The sequence below is a fragment of the Podarcis gaigeae genome, assembly GCF_964106915.1.
Source record: "Podarcis gaigeae genome assembly, chromosome: 1".
Lineage (NCBI taxonomy): Eukaryota > Metazoa > Chordata > Lepidosauria > Squamata > Lacertidae > Podarcis > Podarcis gaigeae.
This window is the reverse complement of record NC_139678.1, coordinates 64,740,432-64,756,325: the sequence shown is the minus strand read 5'-3', so window position 1 is coordinate 64,756,325 and position 15,894 is coordinate 64,740,432. Positions and strand designations below refer to the sequence as shown.

General features: G+C 44.3%; 1 protein-coding gene across 3 annotated transcripts in view; it reads right to left on the bottom strand.

The window, feature by feature from the left end:
* ELP4 (elongator acetyltransferase complex subunit 4) overlaps positions 1–15,893 on the bottom strand; it is a 157,432-nt gene extending 141,539 nt beyond the window's left edge. For all 3 annotated transcript variants that reach the window (XM_083752033.1, XM_083752034.1, XM_083752035.1), the window contains exons 1-2: positions 15,673–15,893; positions 10,299–10,334 (exon numbers count right to left, since the gene is read on the bottom strand). In XM_083752033.1, coding sequence (XP_083608159.1) covers positions 10,299–10,334; positions 15,673–15,868 — 232 coding nt within the window. In that variant the 5' untranslated portion in view covers positions 15,869–15,893. The remainder of the gene's footprint in view (positions 1–10,298; positions 10,335–15,672) is intronic.
* Position 15,894: the final 1 nt, after the last annotated feature.

Genomic DNA, 15,894 nt, shown 5'->3' with positions numbered 1-15,894 from the left:
GTAGTCCCACATTGCAAAAACCAAGAGCAGGTTGCAATAACCAAGTTTTGAGGTTACCAGTACATTAATCACTATGGTCAAGAATGGCCATTGTTGGCATACCAACTAGTAAAAGGCAGGACTGGCCACTGAGGCTACCAGAGACTTGAGTAACATCAGGATCACCCCACAAACTACAAACCTGTTATTTCAGAAGGGGTGCAATCCAGTTCTGAATATGCAACTGGCTCAGTTTATTATTTCTATGGAGGTTCTTAATCTATTTAGAAGCTATATTAGAAGCTGAAAAAAATAAGGAGACTAAACGCTATAATTGGTGCAGGAGCAGGAAAAACAAGTCACTGTTAGTCTGCTGTATCTACTCACAGTTTAAGTACGTAAATTATGTGAGAATTAAGTACAGGATCTCCAATGAATCTATTTTAATTTATATGCCTCTTTTCAGAGCATGATATTATAAACAGATAATACTGAATTACACACAATACAGAACAACAAATGTGACTACTTAAACGTTTTAAAATTATCGGTACTATCATTAGAAGCCCCTAAACATAACAAGCTTTGAAAGCTATGGTTGAGGAGAATTGAATGCAGTATATCTGCAAATATGACAGTCTGTAGTGCAGATAGTCTAGACAGGTTGCCCTAGAGCTGCTGAGAATCTGTCACAACCCATCATTATTAATTTATTAAATCATCAGCATTCACATAGTCTAATAGTATGACCTAAGGTGAGCATTTCCTAAGTTATAGAACATCTTACCTAAAGTGCTGTAGGTAACATGATAAGACTATTTTAATCATTCCCACCATCTAAAATTCCATCTAAAATATTTTGCTAATGTCCATAGTAGTTATTAAGCTCAGGGGAGGTTAGTCTGTGTCACTTGTTTTTAATTAGCACATGCCAAAACAAAGTTAGCAAACATATATGTTACAATACTTGGCACACTGCCATTCAGCAGGAAGGTAAATTTTGACAAGTTATATTTTGTATAATTATATTTAGCAAATCACTGTTTTGTACTTTTCTAGAGATTACCTTTTTCAACTTTCAAAAAGGTGATAAAGTCAATTATGTTGACAAGTGATGAGTACCCTTAATAGGCAGGTTAGATTGCATACCTAAAACAAAAAAATGGTAGCTAATTAAAATAGCTGAAATTGCTCCAAGGCTTAGACTGAACAAGAATGGTCCTGCCTTTACTCATGTTAAAGTTTTAGCTTTATAAAAACTTGACCTCAGCTACTAAACAAAACCCTTTTGTAACCTAACTTTTTAAAATTTTAACCTCCCAATTAAAAGACACACAAAAAATCACTTAAATTTTTATGCAAGGTTTTCCTACTGGAATGCAGTTTCAATTTAGGAAATTTGCATATTCAATAAAATACATAATAAATTTGAAATAAAATATAAAACTATATGGTTATTTAGGCTGCCAATGTATCTGTAGGTAAAACTTGATAAAAACAAACACTGGCAGCTGTGTATTAATATAGTAAAAATGAAGCTTTACTTTCAGCTCTGTGATAACGCTGTCACAGAGTCTGGAAAAAGTGAAACTCGAGTAACAATTTAAAATCAAAGAATCTTTGTTTTATCAAAAAACAAAGGCAGAAGAAAAAAAGTACACAATTTTCCTATTGTTTGTAATCTGTGGCCTAGCAAGGATGGCCTCCTGAACATGCCCTTCTTTTATCAAATACTAGTATGGTGGGAAAAACATACGAAGAGATTCTAGGCAATTATTTTTCAACTCTGAAATGGTCACAGTCCAAAAGTTTCTGAAGCAACACAAGGTTGTAGGCCTTTTAATATAATTAAGCATGGGTTATTTCAATTATATGTTTTATATCATACTTAAGAAGTTATATACATTTTAGCATATTTTTATTCTAGTTGCTGTCATATCAACCTACTGGTATGAAACTGATTAAAAGACAATTTCTGTTCTAGAAACTAGTAGAATGCTCTTTCAGATCTGGAACTTGGCTTCAATCTTCACCTACAACATAGGACTCACTTATGTAGCACAATCCCCCAGAGGTTCACTCAACATAAATCTCACTGTATCCAGCGGAGACCATTTCAAGGTAAGCGTGCCAAGTATTGAAGCCTTATTTTTCTACCATGTTTAACAAGTGTGTGTATTTCCTAACTCTTCTCTCCTTCTCTTTCTGGCTTAATTCCAATGTCCCATTTCCAATCAACTCTCCACCTCACATTCTCTTACATGCCCAGTTTAATACAAGATTTCCTGGTTTGTTTAATTACCGTAATTTGCTGTGACATCCTAACCAGGAAACTGTGGTTTGAGTGCTCCATGCAAAACAGGGTTTCACATTCCCAACATAACAAACCATTGCTTGTTGGACCCAGGATATATGGGTCCAACAAGCAATGGTTTGTTACATATGAGCTAGATTTCTGGGTTTTTCTCTTTTAGAAAAAAAATCCCTAGACGGGAGAGAGGGGGGAAGGGCTGACAACAATGCTGTGAGCCACCTAAGGCCAGAACCCAGTTAACCAGTGTCAGGGAACTGCCATCGGAGAGTCAGGTGGTGGAAGGGCTCAAGGAGGTTAGGAGACCCTCGGATGCTGAGGAAGGAACCAGCAGGGGGAGAAAGAGAGTTCCCGCAGAAATTCAGTCGGAGGGATGGCTCCAAGATACTTCCAGTGAGAACAGAGGAGGTTTCTGGACCTCCGCTGGGGATGCCCACTCCGTGCAGGAAACTGTCACGCAGAGATTCCAAAAGGAGGCTTTCCGTTAAGGAACTCCTATGTTGGCATAAATTCCGGAAGCGCCCACTGACGGATTCTGCCAGCGATTGAGGCAGCCATGCACCCATGGCTCCGCGGACGGGGAGAGTTTAGAAACTGATTGCAGGAGTTAAGAACTCAGCCATTTACGCACAAGCAGCCCCTTAACCCATCACAGCAATCCGTCAGTCTTCGACGCTGCGTGTGCGAAAGAGAGGCATCATGAGCAACCCAACTGGAGACGGAGCAGCGGGAGGAGCTGGGGCGGGACCAACTCTGGAGGAGAGAAACAGAGCGTTGGAACACCAGCTGGCACTGCTAATGGCGCGTCTCGAGGAGAGGAGAGCTCAGGATGCACAGGGGAAGCCCACCCCCATCGCAAGGAAGGTACCGGGGTTGGTACAGAAATTTGGGGGTGATCCAAGGAACTACCAAGCCTTTAAGACAGAGATGCAGTATGCACTGAACCTGCAACACGATGACTTTGCCGATGTGGAATCGAGAGTGGCTTTTGTGATTGGGCACCTCGAGGGGGGAGCTAGAGAATGGGTGAGGCCCCTGATGGCATCGAATAATGATGCCTTAAAGGACTTGAGGAAATTCTTTATCGCGATGGATTTGATGTTTTCCAGCCAGATTGAACAGGGCGTGGTACGCAGACAGTTAATGGCATGCAAACAGGGGAATCAGTCCGTCCGAGAGTATTGGACGCAGTTTACCATGCTCATACATAAATTGGGGTGGGACCTGTGTTTGGACCCGATTCAAATGCTGTTTGAAGAAGGGCTATCCCCGGCGGTGAAAGATGAACTTTCCCGCGCGCCCCGGCCGGAGTCTATGGATCAGCTGACTAAATCGGCTCTTGCGATTGGATCACGCCAAGAGGCAAGGGCTCTGGAGAAGCGGGAAGGGAGAGGAGAGCGTTGGAGTGATTTCCGCATTCCTGAGATGCTTCCCCGCCAGTGGAACCAATGGAGATTGGTACTGTGCGCGCGCACGGCATTTCAAACGTCCACGAAGGACGGAAGGAGGGGAAGAGTGCCAAAAAATGCTACCTCTGTCAACAGCCGGGACATTTTGCCAGAGTGTGCCCACAAAGGAAGGGATGGCAAGGAATGGTGGGAGCTGTTGGGAGTGAGGAGGAGGGGGTTAAGGAGCAGGTAAAAGCCAACGCCTGGCTGCCAGCGACAGGGCACAGCAGCCAAGCCAAGGATCAGTGAACGTGCCCAAGCCTGAACCCCCCCGAGCATCCCTTGCCATAGAGGTGCTGCTACAGCTGCCCAACGGACATCCACTCATGATAAAAGCCCTGCTAGACTCAGGCAGCTTCTGCAATTTCATGAGTAAGGAGTTTGCATCAGAGCACCAGATACAGACGCTGCCCTTAGGTAATTCCTTGCAGGTGACCACGATTGATGGGAGGGAACTTCTGGGAGGGGAAGTGAGCCAACAGACGGTCCCCATGTCAATGAGGGTGGCAAGGCACACAGAAGTCATTGCCTTTCACATAGCCACTCTGGCGGGGCCGCCCATCATATTAGGGATGAGCTGGCTGGCGTTACATGACCCGCTAGTGGGATGGCACCAGTGGACAGTCTCTTTTGGGTCAGCTCATTGCCTAGAACACTGCAAGGGAAGAGAAACTCAGGGGTTGGCTAGAGCAAGTCTGGCAGGGATGGTGGTGGGAGAAAAGGGTGAAATACCACCACAATACGCAGACCTGAGTGATGTTTTCAGCGAGAAGGAAGCAGATAGACTGCCCCCGCATAGACCCTTTGACTGTCAAATTAATCTACTCCCGGGAGCCCAGTTACCAGTGGGCAAACTGTACGCTATGTCGGACAGGGAGATGCAGGAGTTAAGGGAGTTTATAGACAAGAACCTGAAACGAGGGTTCATCAGGGAGTCAAGAGCGGTGGGGGGCAGCCCAGTGTTTTTTGTGGACAAAAAGGACTCGAAAAAACCCAGGTTGGTCGTGGACCTCCGGGCCGTCAATTCGGTGTCAGAACCAGTGGCCTTTCCCATGCCCAGGATTGACAACATTCTGACCAGGGTGAGGAAGGGAAAGATTTTTACCAAGCTGGACCTGAGGGGGGCATATAACCTGATACGGATGAGGAAGGGGGATGAATGGAAGACCACCATGTTCACCCCCCTGGGGGCCTTTGAGTATCTCATTATGCCCTTCGGATTACAGGCGGGCTCAGCCTGCTTTCAGTCCTTCATGCATCACGTCCTGGGACCTCTGCTCTATAAGAACTGTGTGTCCTTCTTAGACGATGTGTTAGTCTACTCAGAGGACGAGGAGCAGCATGTCAGAGATGTCCGGGAGGTCCTAAGCAGGCTGCAAGCAAACCAGCTGTGGGTAAAATTGGAGAAGTGCCAGTTCCATACCAGAGAGGTGGAGTTCCTGGGGTACCGTTTGTCAGACAGGGGGTTGGCCATGGATCCCAGTAAAGTCCAAGCGGTACTGGAATGGAAGACACCCAAAACCAAGAAGGACGTGCAGAGATTCCTGGGGTTTGGAAACTTTTATCGGAAGTTCATCAAAAACTTTGCCCACTTAACGGCACCCATCACCGATTGTCTCAGTAGTAAGAATAAATTCGTCTGGACGGAAGAGGCGCAGCGAGCGTTTGAACAGCTAAAGAAAGTGTTTGCGTCGGAGGAGCAGCTCTTGCACATAGATCTACAGAAGCCGATGAGGGTAGAGACGGATGCATCTGATCGCGCGGTAGGGGCGGTGCTTCTCCAGCCGGGAAAACACGAGTCGGACTGGAGACCGTGTGCCTTTTTCTCGCGGAAGTTGAATAAATCCGAAAGGAACTACACAGTGTACGACCGGGAACTGCTCGCCATTCATGAAGCTTTTCGACGGTGGCGACACCTGCTGATTGGAGCGCAGCACAAGGTGCAGGTGTGCACGGACCACAAAAATCTGGAATATTGGAGAACGGCCCGAGTACTGAACCAGAGGCAAGTGAGATGGGCACAGGAGTTCTCCAGATTCCATTTTGAGATTCACTATGTACCGGGACCAGAGAACGTCAGGGCGGACGCTCTCTCTCGAAAGCCCGAGTATATGGAGGGGGAGGGAGCGCCCGAAGAAAGACATATCATCCCAGAGGACCACTGGGTTTGTGGAGCAGCATTGGTGGGGCAAAGGGAACTGGTAGAAGGGACAGAGAACGATGAATACGCCCAAGATAAGCTCAGAGGGCTCAGGAGAGCCGGGGAGAACGCAGAGGGGTTTGAAGAAAGGAATGGGGCGTTGTATTACAAAGGGGCATTGTACATACTGGAAGGGGAATTGAGGGGTAGAGTACTCAAACAACTACACGACAGCCCCACCGCAGGGCACTTTGGGCAGCACAAAACCATGTGGTTAGTTACCAGGCAGTTCTGGTGGCCCAAGGTGAGGGAAGATGTAAGAGAGTATGTAAGGGGGTGCGACCGCTGCCAGCGAGCAAAGGGGGAGAGGGCAGCACCGGCGGGTTTGCTGGAACCATTACCCACACCCGAACGGCCATGGGAGGCAGTTTCCATAGATTTTATGACGGATTTGCCCAAAGCCAAGGGGAAAACGGCTGTCATGGTGGTAGTAGACCAGTTAACCAAGATGTGCCACTTTATAGCCTGCTCACATGCGGTAACAGCGGAAGAAACCGCCAGGTTGTTTATAGAACACATTTTTAGGTTGCATGGCGCCCCCTTGAGGGTGGTCTCAGACAGAGGGAAACAATTCACGTCCAGGTTCTGGAGGAAGCTCATGAGCTTATTGCACGTAGAGGTCAATTTCTCGACCGCCAGACACCCGGAAACGAATGGGCAGGCCGAAAGGGCAAACGGTATTCTGCAACAATATCTGAGGTGTTATGTAAATGACAGAGAGAATGATTGGGTAGAGAAATTGGCCCTGGCTGAATTCGCCTACAATAACGCGGAAAATGTGTCCACGGGCATGAGTCCATTTATGGCCAATTGCGGGTGTCACCCCAGGGCCTTTCCAGGGGAAGGAGGGGAAAGATGGAGTGTACCGGCCGCGGAACATTTTGTGGAAGAAATGGAAGCTATACATCAACAGCTCAAGATGAATTTGGATAGGGCCAAGGAAGAATACATGAAGCAGGCAGATAGGAGCAGAAGGGAAGGCGAGACCATAAGGGTGGGGGACCAGGTGTGGTTGTCAACAAAAGGGTTGCCCTTCAAGGGCGGGTGCAAGAAATTGAGACCGAAACGACTGGGACCCTCCCTTCGAAGTCATACAACAGGTCAATCCGGTGGCCTTCAAACTCAGGTTGCCAGACAACATGAAACTGCATCCAGTATTCCATAGGTCATTACTGTCACCGTACCGGGAGGGGCGGGAATCTTTGGGACATGAAGGTGAGGTTCCCGCGGCACCGGAAGTAGAAGAGAGGGAAAGCAGTAGTCATGTAGCAGAAATACTCGACTCTCGGTGGAAAGGTAAACAGGTGGAGTACTTAGTGGCATGGGAAGGGGAACCAGAGTCCGAAAATACCTGGGTACCGGCAGAAACGGTTGATGATGAGATTTTAGTAGGAACGTTTCATCTCCGGTACCCAAGGAAGCCTCAGTCCTTGGCTAGGTTCTGGGAGGAACACTTTGGCACCACTGACGAAGAAGGGGAGTTCGAGGGGTTCCCAGAATCAGGACAAGAAGAGGAAGAAGAATCAGAAGGGGAAGAGTATTCGGGAAGAAGGGACAGTAGTAGGTGGAGGGCGGTTTTCGAGTCATCCGAAGATGAGTCTTTCAGGGGGTTCCCAGCCTCACCACCCAGAGAAGAGGGGGAAACGGGGGGTGAGGGGGGTCCTGGAGGGGAGGTGGATGTCAGGGAACTGCCATCGGAGAGTCAGGTGGTGGAAGGGCTCAAGGAGGTTAGGAGACCCTCGGATGCTGAGGAAGGAACCAGCAGGGGGAGAAAGAGAGTTCCCGCAGAAACTCAGTCGGAGGGATGGCTCCAAGATACTTCCAGTGAGAACAGCGGAGAGGTTTCTGGACCTCCGCTGGGGACGCCCACTCCGCGCAGGAAACTGTCACGCAGAGATTCCAAAAGGAGGCTTTCCGTTAAGGAACTCCTATGTTGGCATAAATTCCGGAAGCGCCCACTGACGGATTCTGCCAGCGATTGAGGCAGCCATGCACCCATGGCTCCGCGGACGGGGAGAGTTTAGAAACTGATTGCAGGAGTTAAGAACTCAGCCATTTACGCACAAGCAGCCCCTTAACCCATCACAACCAGCTAAATACAAATGGCATTCAGGTAGTATTTCAAATAGTATTTAACAGGATTTGAAGCCATTCTGTTATGCAATCTTCAGAAAACCTTAACAATAGAAACAGACATTTAATAATCTTGAGTTTACTATTAGTTTCCTAAACTAGGCAGGATAATATACATCAAATAATGAAGATGAGCATTTGATTTGATAAGGGATTTAATACTGAAGTGATGCAATCTATTCTTGAGACTGTTAAAAAAGAACCTAACCTTTTAACAACACAGAGTATAATACTGAAATATCCTCCTTGGAGGCTTAACTCCGACAGCTTCAATCTCATGATACAGAAAGCTTGTCTAGACTGATCTCATGACAATATGTTACTGTTGTCTGTATAATGACAGGCCATTCAACTACAATACCAACTATACTTGCTTTAAAACCAACATCCAAGATACAGATTCTACACATAATAAGTATGAAAAATAGTCCATATAATTCAAAAATTAAAGTCTTAGGAACTGAAGTACCGTCACTTCCATGTTTTCAATTACTATCCCCACACAAGCTTAAATGATCCAAGTTGATTAGCAATTTCAGTGAATAATTCTGGTTATCTATGAACACATATGCACTTTTTCATGATCCAATCACTATACAGTAACCATCTCCTGCATTAAGACTAACACGGCCACAACTGTACATCTCACAATTTTATCTAATCCCTACATTGACCAGTATTTATTCTCAGAGATGACCTACTGAAATCAAAGACTGAAATTGCTGAAGCAATTATTTAAAACTGTTCTGAGCAGTGCTTTTTTCGGGGGCGGGGCGTGCAGGGGGACATCCCCCCTAAACATTTTGCGAATCTTTGTACTTTTGTCCGTTTACTGTATTTATTTTTCCCAATCTGAACTATAAAAAGGTGATTTTCATGAGTAAAAATGAGAGCACCTCTAAACATTTTTTTTAAAGCACTGGTTCTGAATATTGCCCCTTGTTTTTATTATCATATTAGAGATATTAAAGTAACTTTTGAGAAGTTTTATTGTTTTTGCCTTACCTGCATTTTTTCAGCTTTCCTTTCTGATCATATAGGATGAGTTCATCAGTATAAGAACACTATGTGAACAACTGCTTAACACAGTGGTTGCCAACCTACTTATGCCCATAGGCATGTTTGGATTTTTGCATGAGTGCCTTGGTTATCACCCCTCTGGTCATCCCTCTCCCTCCCTGCACCAGATTGAATCTGGTGCAATCTGGGTAAAAATCAGATCCAGTACAATTAATCTGAAAGGAAAGAGTCATTCCTTGAACTTCCTCCTTCAGCTCTCAAGAGAGAAGAAGTCAAACATGCTCACCATTCCATGATCAAGGGGGCTGGAGCAGGCGCATAGGCATAGAGTCCACAGGCCCTAGGGGAAGACCTCAGGGGTGCCACTGTGCTCACAGGTGCCATGTTGGTAACCCCTGCTTTAACACAGTCCTGTGATAGCCATGGTTTATGTGAAAAATGGTTACTTTTACTTTAATAGGAAGTGTGTGCTCATCCTTACTTGGAAGATCATTTATTCCTTCCAATGCGCTCTCTCCCTCTCTCTGTTTGTTTGTCCTTTTCTCCCCGAATTCTATATTTTTAAGGGTTTAAAATCTACCATCAGTTCTTCACATGGAAAAACCCATGATGGGAGACACTTGGCATCATTGTGCTGGAAATTGGAACTGTGCTTCACAATAACTATGGGTTGTATTCAATGTAGCGCTAAGGCACTATCACTACAAGAATTTTCTTTGCATGGTGGAACCTTCCTTCTTCCACTGTGCTAGTACGTATCCTTACCATGGCTTCTGCTAGCACAACTATTTAGTTGAATATGACCCTATGATTAGTTTAAACCTGCCGGCTCCAGAAACAGTTTCATTTTGAAATTAACTGACCATAATTAGTTAGTCTCAGTTCAGGCACAATGACAAATCATGTTTAAGGGGGAATGACAGAAAAACCTTCTGAAGTATTCTTCTGGCCATGTGGGAAGAGGGAAGTATGAGGGTTCCAGCTTGCGCACATTGTAGTAAATCAATGTTTAACATGACATGAGAACACAGCCACGGTGAAATAAATTAATGTTTTCTTTACAATAAGTCCTGCATTATCTTTTAGAAGGAACTCCTTAGAAAAACCATTCTAACATTTTCCCTAAAACACTTGAAAAAATAAAAAGATAATACCATGACCATATAATTGCTAGTAAGTAAAATGTATTAGAAAATTTCATACTAACCAATAAGAAGAAGGGTTCCAACTGCCAAACCTCCACCTAGGAACAAATTAATTTAAGAAATTAGGAAGCATAATAATGTTTCCAACAATTAGTAGTATCAAGGAAAGGTGATACAGGAAGTTAAAAATGTAACATGAAAAACATTTTAATTACCTTTATAATACTTCTTACAATTCACTATTAAATAATTATATATTGCATATAATTATATATCACGCACTACAATTACTTTCACAATATGGTGAAAAGATCCTGCATAGCTCTACATAACTAAACGCAAGTACTTTAATAGTGTTGTCACAAGCCAACATTCCTTTGTTTTATTAAGACTATTCTACACATAAAGTAATCCTGCCTCATTAGAGCAAGTGTTTGAAGAACCTGGTACAGTTACGGTAATTCAGTAAGTTGAATTTATCATGAGTCAAAACTATCTACTGGTAGTTGCAGGATCGGACTCAGCTGCGTATAGGATACTGATTAAGGCTACAGTCCTCTACACATTTATCTGGAATCATTCCCACTGAATTCATTAGAATTTATTTTTGTTTAGTTATCTTACAATAGTGCAAGGCTGATAGCCTCCACCTTGCAACCCGCATCCCACCTGCACCAGTGCAGAGAACAGCAAAGCAAAGCTAAACCCATATATCAATGCAGAATATCTGCACAAAGAGCTCAGATAGAGCCTAAATGAACATATAATGAGTTTACACCATTGCGCAGTGGTACCCATCTCATATGAGCATAGGATCAGCTGAATCAACCCCTTTGATGAGTGGGCATCTTTATCATCATCAGCCAGCTCCTAAATCTTTCTTCTCTCCCTCCATCTGGAGAAAAGAGCCTGGGACCTGGACTACTGTATAACATGAGGAGCTGGATACCAGAAGACACTTCCATAAACACCTGTCTATATTATGGCTTTTTCTGGATTTTTGGTAAACTGAAATCTTGACTAAAAGACTGAAGCAATATTTTTCTACTTCAGTGGTTTAGCTGCATGTACCTTTTGTTTATAGTTATTGTACTTTCTCTTATTATCATGTTTGGTTAAGAAGGGTGGGTATGGTATTTTACTCTTTCAAGTATGCTAGTTCATGTTTTACTTCCCAAGTTGTAAATCTTTTAATCTTAAAAATAGTTGCAGAGCTTTCTATAGAACTAAGACTGCTCTAGACTGAATGGTTGTGGATTCCAAATAAATGCTATGTTGCCGAAAGTAAACAGAGCTGTTTTCAGTCATCAGCAACAGAGGTCTGCTTAAGGTGCTAAAAAACCCAACAGAACCCAACCAGCAATATCTCCAGAGTATGTAAAGCCAACGTACCATAATAATGAAATACAAAAGAAACATTCTGCGGGTACATCTAGCTGAGGTATTCTGACGGCAGTGGTTGTCATCTTAGTATCAAAAAACATAACACACAAAGTAAATAAAATATCTTTAATTAGAAGACCTAAGTTGGTGTAGAAATAGGTAAACTTTCAACCAGAGGCAAAAACAAAACTATGAAGAATTAGGGGGGGGGGAAGAAAAAATACAGAAATATTAGGAGCCCAACCTCACAGAAAGGCCTATTTATTCATTATACCATGAGGCAGATGCATTCCTTTACGTCATTTCCCACCCCAAGTTATTCAATGATGTCAGGGATAAGGGGCCCCTGGTGCTCTAAAAGTTGCAGGAAATCAACTACCATCAGCCAGCATGGCCAACAGTCCAGAACAATGGAAGTTGTAGTCATTCAACATCTGAGAGTCATAGGTTCTCCATCTGTTTATATATACTGTTTGTAAAATAAGGAAACACTAACATCATTAGATGAAATAATGTAAATTATTATTATTATTTATTGAATTTATATACCGCCCTAAAGCCAGAGGTCTCAGGACAGTTCACAGAAAAGATCAACATAAAAGCCACAATAATAATAACCCTGCACAAAGAGCCACATTTTAAATGGGCATAGGATGTCAATCAGATCAACCAAAGACCTGGTTAAAAAGGAACATTTTTGTCGGGCGCCTGAAGGTGTATAATGAAGGCGCCAGGCGAATTTCCATGGGGAAAGCATTCTACAAATACATTGTGAATATATATCATTTTACGTTTTTTCTAAAATATTTAGAACTCTTAGTCTAATAACAGAAATGGGCATCCATAAGTAGTAAGTGGATGAAAGAACTGTATAGGAATGAACACACTGATGACCGAGAGAAAATACTCTATCTGAAACAGACTAGTTAATGATGATGATAACATGTGGGATCTCCAAACAGGAACAGGATCATTGATGGCAAAGAACACTGTCTACTTGGTAGATGTCAGATTAGGGAGATCCAAGTTTAAATCTTTACATAACAGTGAAACTCACTTGGTAACATTGTGCCAGTCACACATACAGTGGTACCTCTGGCTGTGAACGGGATCCGTTCCAGAGCCCCGTTTGCAACATGAGCAGAACGCAACCTGCGTCTGTGCGTGTTGCAATTCGCCGCTTCTGCGCATGATGTCATTTTGAGCGTCTGCACATGCGCGAGTGGCAAAACCCGGAAGTAACCCTTTCCTGTACTTCCAGGTCACTGCGGGACATAACCTGAAAACGCTCAACCTGAAGCAAACGCAACACGAGATATGACTGTACTAACCTACCCCACCCCACAAGATTGGAGACCTTTGTGGAAACCCCAAAGCTCTTTGTGGGAAAGCATATAAAATGCAAAATAAATGAACATACATAATTTTTTAAAGCTAATGGCCCTAGCTTGGATCCAGACCAAGTTGGCTGAATTTCATTCCTATTGAAATAAATGGGATGACAGTTATGACTGAAATCACTTCTGAATGATGTATTCATGGTCATGTGTGAAATTTAAATGTCCTCATAATGTGAAGAACTAGATCTTGTATTTCAGAATGGCAGCATCATTCAGGGTGGGGGATCCCAAAATGATCTCATCCCACCTAAAGATTATATATATATTGGAGAAGGCAAAATAACACAAAAAAATAAGTAGAAGCAAGGATTATAATACAAAATTTGAGATGAGGTGCAGCCAATGGCATTTGGCAAAAATGTTCGGCTAACAGTTTTCCTATTGAGTAAGCATTAAAATGCAACTGTTCCCTTCCTAATGATGATAAAATGAGATGGAATCAGTGATAGTTTTTCATTTCTGTTCTTTTCTGTCTGAAGAGCATGTCTTATCTAATCTAGTACAGTGGTACCTCGGTTTAAGTACTTAATTTGTTCCGGAGGTCCGTTCTTAACCTGAAACTGTTCTTAACCTGAAGCACCACTCTAGCTAATGGGGCCTCCTGCTGCCGCCGGAGCCTGATTTCTGTTCTTATCCTGCAGCAAAGTTCTTAACCTGAAGCACTATTTCTGGGTTAGCGGAGTCTGTAACCTGAAGCGTATGTAACCTGAAGCGTATGTAACCCTAGATACCACTGTACAATGGTTGTATCAAGCAGACCACCCAAGGCCTGATTAGTGCATTACACTTTTGAAGGTGTTTGCTGATGTGAGAATTGCATACACATCTATATACTCACAACAAACCTTACTGAACTCATGCCCAGCCAAGCTAATATATAACCAAATATGTCTACTCACTTACAGGTTCATGTGCATGGGAATCTTAGAGTGAGAGTCATATATTTTTTGCCACATGACCCTTTCACACATCTGTTCTGTCAGAAATGGGAACACAGAAAAACCACAAAACTGGAATAGTACCACTGCCAAGCAGAAAAAAAGAAGGGGTAGAATTCTAGCTGCTCAAATTGTTGTTTATTATAAGTTAATTGCATCTGGGAAATTCCTCCTTCAGGGCACATTTTTAACAACAATTCTCGCATCTAATGTATATTGCAGCAACTCCTGCTCCTACTAAATTATCACTCACTTCCTCATAGGCCTTTTCCTTTAAAAGGATGGCAGGGAATTCCCTATGGTAGTGACATCCCACCAAACCACTACATTCCCAAATCTGTGAGCCCATGTAATGACCATTTTTAGATAAAAGACCTGATGCATGATGCAACTCAAATCTGAACATAAAGAGATACATGAAGTTCTAGCTAGATTCAAAATGAGAGTCCTAAGTGTCAGGAAAAAGAAATTAATTGTAAACCAAGGTCTTGACCACAATGTGCATGTCCCACTGGCTTCAAGTATGATTACTGAAAAGTGAGGACTAAATTTATAGGATCCAAATGGTGTACTGAACATATAAACCAAGTGGCCTTAAGCATCATTTTACACCTGAACCATTGTGTTTTATTTATAACTTGCACACACAGTGCACAACTCCTTTAGAAGTTTCAGCGTGACTACCATGAGGTGTCAGAAGTTTCCCAAGCAGACACATCAGGTCCACACCAACTTTATAGTAGCTTTAAAACAACTCCATTATGTTTATTTTGCAGAAACTACCCACTTGGGCACTTTGGGTATGAAGCAGGATGCACAATTTTAAAAACGAATGAATAAAAACACTAATTGCTCCCACACAGTTCTTTTTATATACATGCCCAGTGTCTAACACAACGCACATTTAACTCAGTATTCAAGAAGTTTTACAGCAGTGCAAGTCAAATGTGCTGCAGGGTGAAACTGGTGCACAGTTGTGTTGAATACTGCTGGGTTCCACTCAATCCATTCGTATCTTGCTACTATGTGCCCTGGAGCGTTAGATTTTCGAGTTTCTTTTAAATTCGATATTGAGCAGACCTACACACGAACCTCTACACAGAAACTGCTGCGTGAGGCTGCTTTGTATTCATGGACGCTTTGATGAGAGAAGGCACTCGTAGGCAACGCCATCCTGACGGCATGGCATCAGCGAGCGAGCAAGGGGAAACACGCGAAAGGAGGACAGCCAGCCAGTGGCTATCTAGATGACGGCACATCTCTTTAAAAAAGCCATGCCTGCTCTGCCGGGACTGACTCCACTTCCCATCCTCAAGGCTCCGCGCGCATTTCAAGAATCCATGCTCTCCTCGAGCACCCTCAAGTTTCCTTGGGCGGAATACTAGCCCCCTGGGACAGCGGAGAGTAAGTACCACGGGGCTCGGTGGGAACGCGGGGGTCGAACCCACAGCCCTGTCCCAGCACGAGGCGGCCGGATCCGTCCCGCCCTCGCTTCCCCTTCTTTCCTCCGCGCACACTGAGCCCGACAGCGGTTCAGTCAGCAGGGAAGCAGCTCTGGGGCTCGGAGGGGCTGCCCGCGCTGCTGCTGAGGGGAGCCAGGCAGCCCCCCCCAGTGCCTCGCCTCGCCTGCCTCCGAGGCCACCTCAGCCCCCTCGACTACCGCGAAACCCGCACGGCGAGGTGGCGGGAAGTGTCAGGAGACTACCGGCACCAACCTAGCACATAGTCCAGAGAGGGGACCCCGCTGGAAAGCAGCAGCTGCCCGTGCCGGACCGAGGGCCGGGTGCCCGGCAGAACGGCCAAGCGGCCGCCTCCTCCTCCTCCTCCATCCGGCCCTTTCCTTTGGAAACTCGTCGTTGCCCTGGCACTCTGCTGCTGTTGGGCCGGCCCGCCGGTCGCCAAGGCCGCCATCTTAGCTTCTGCGCCGTTGACAGGGA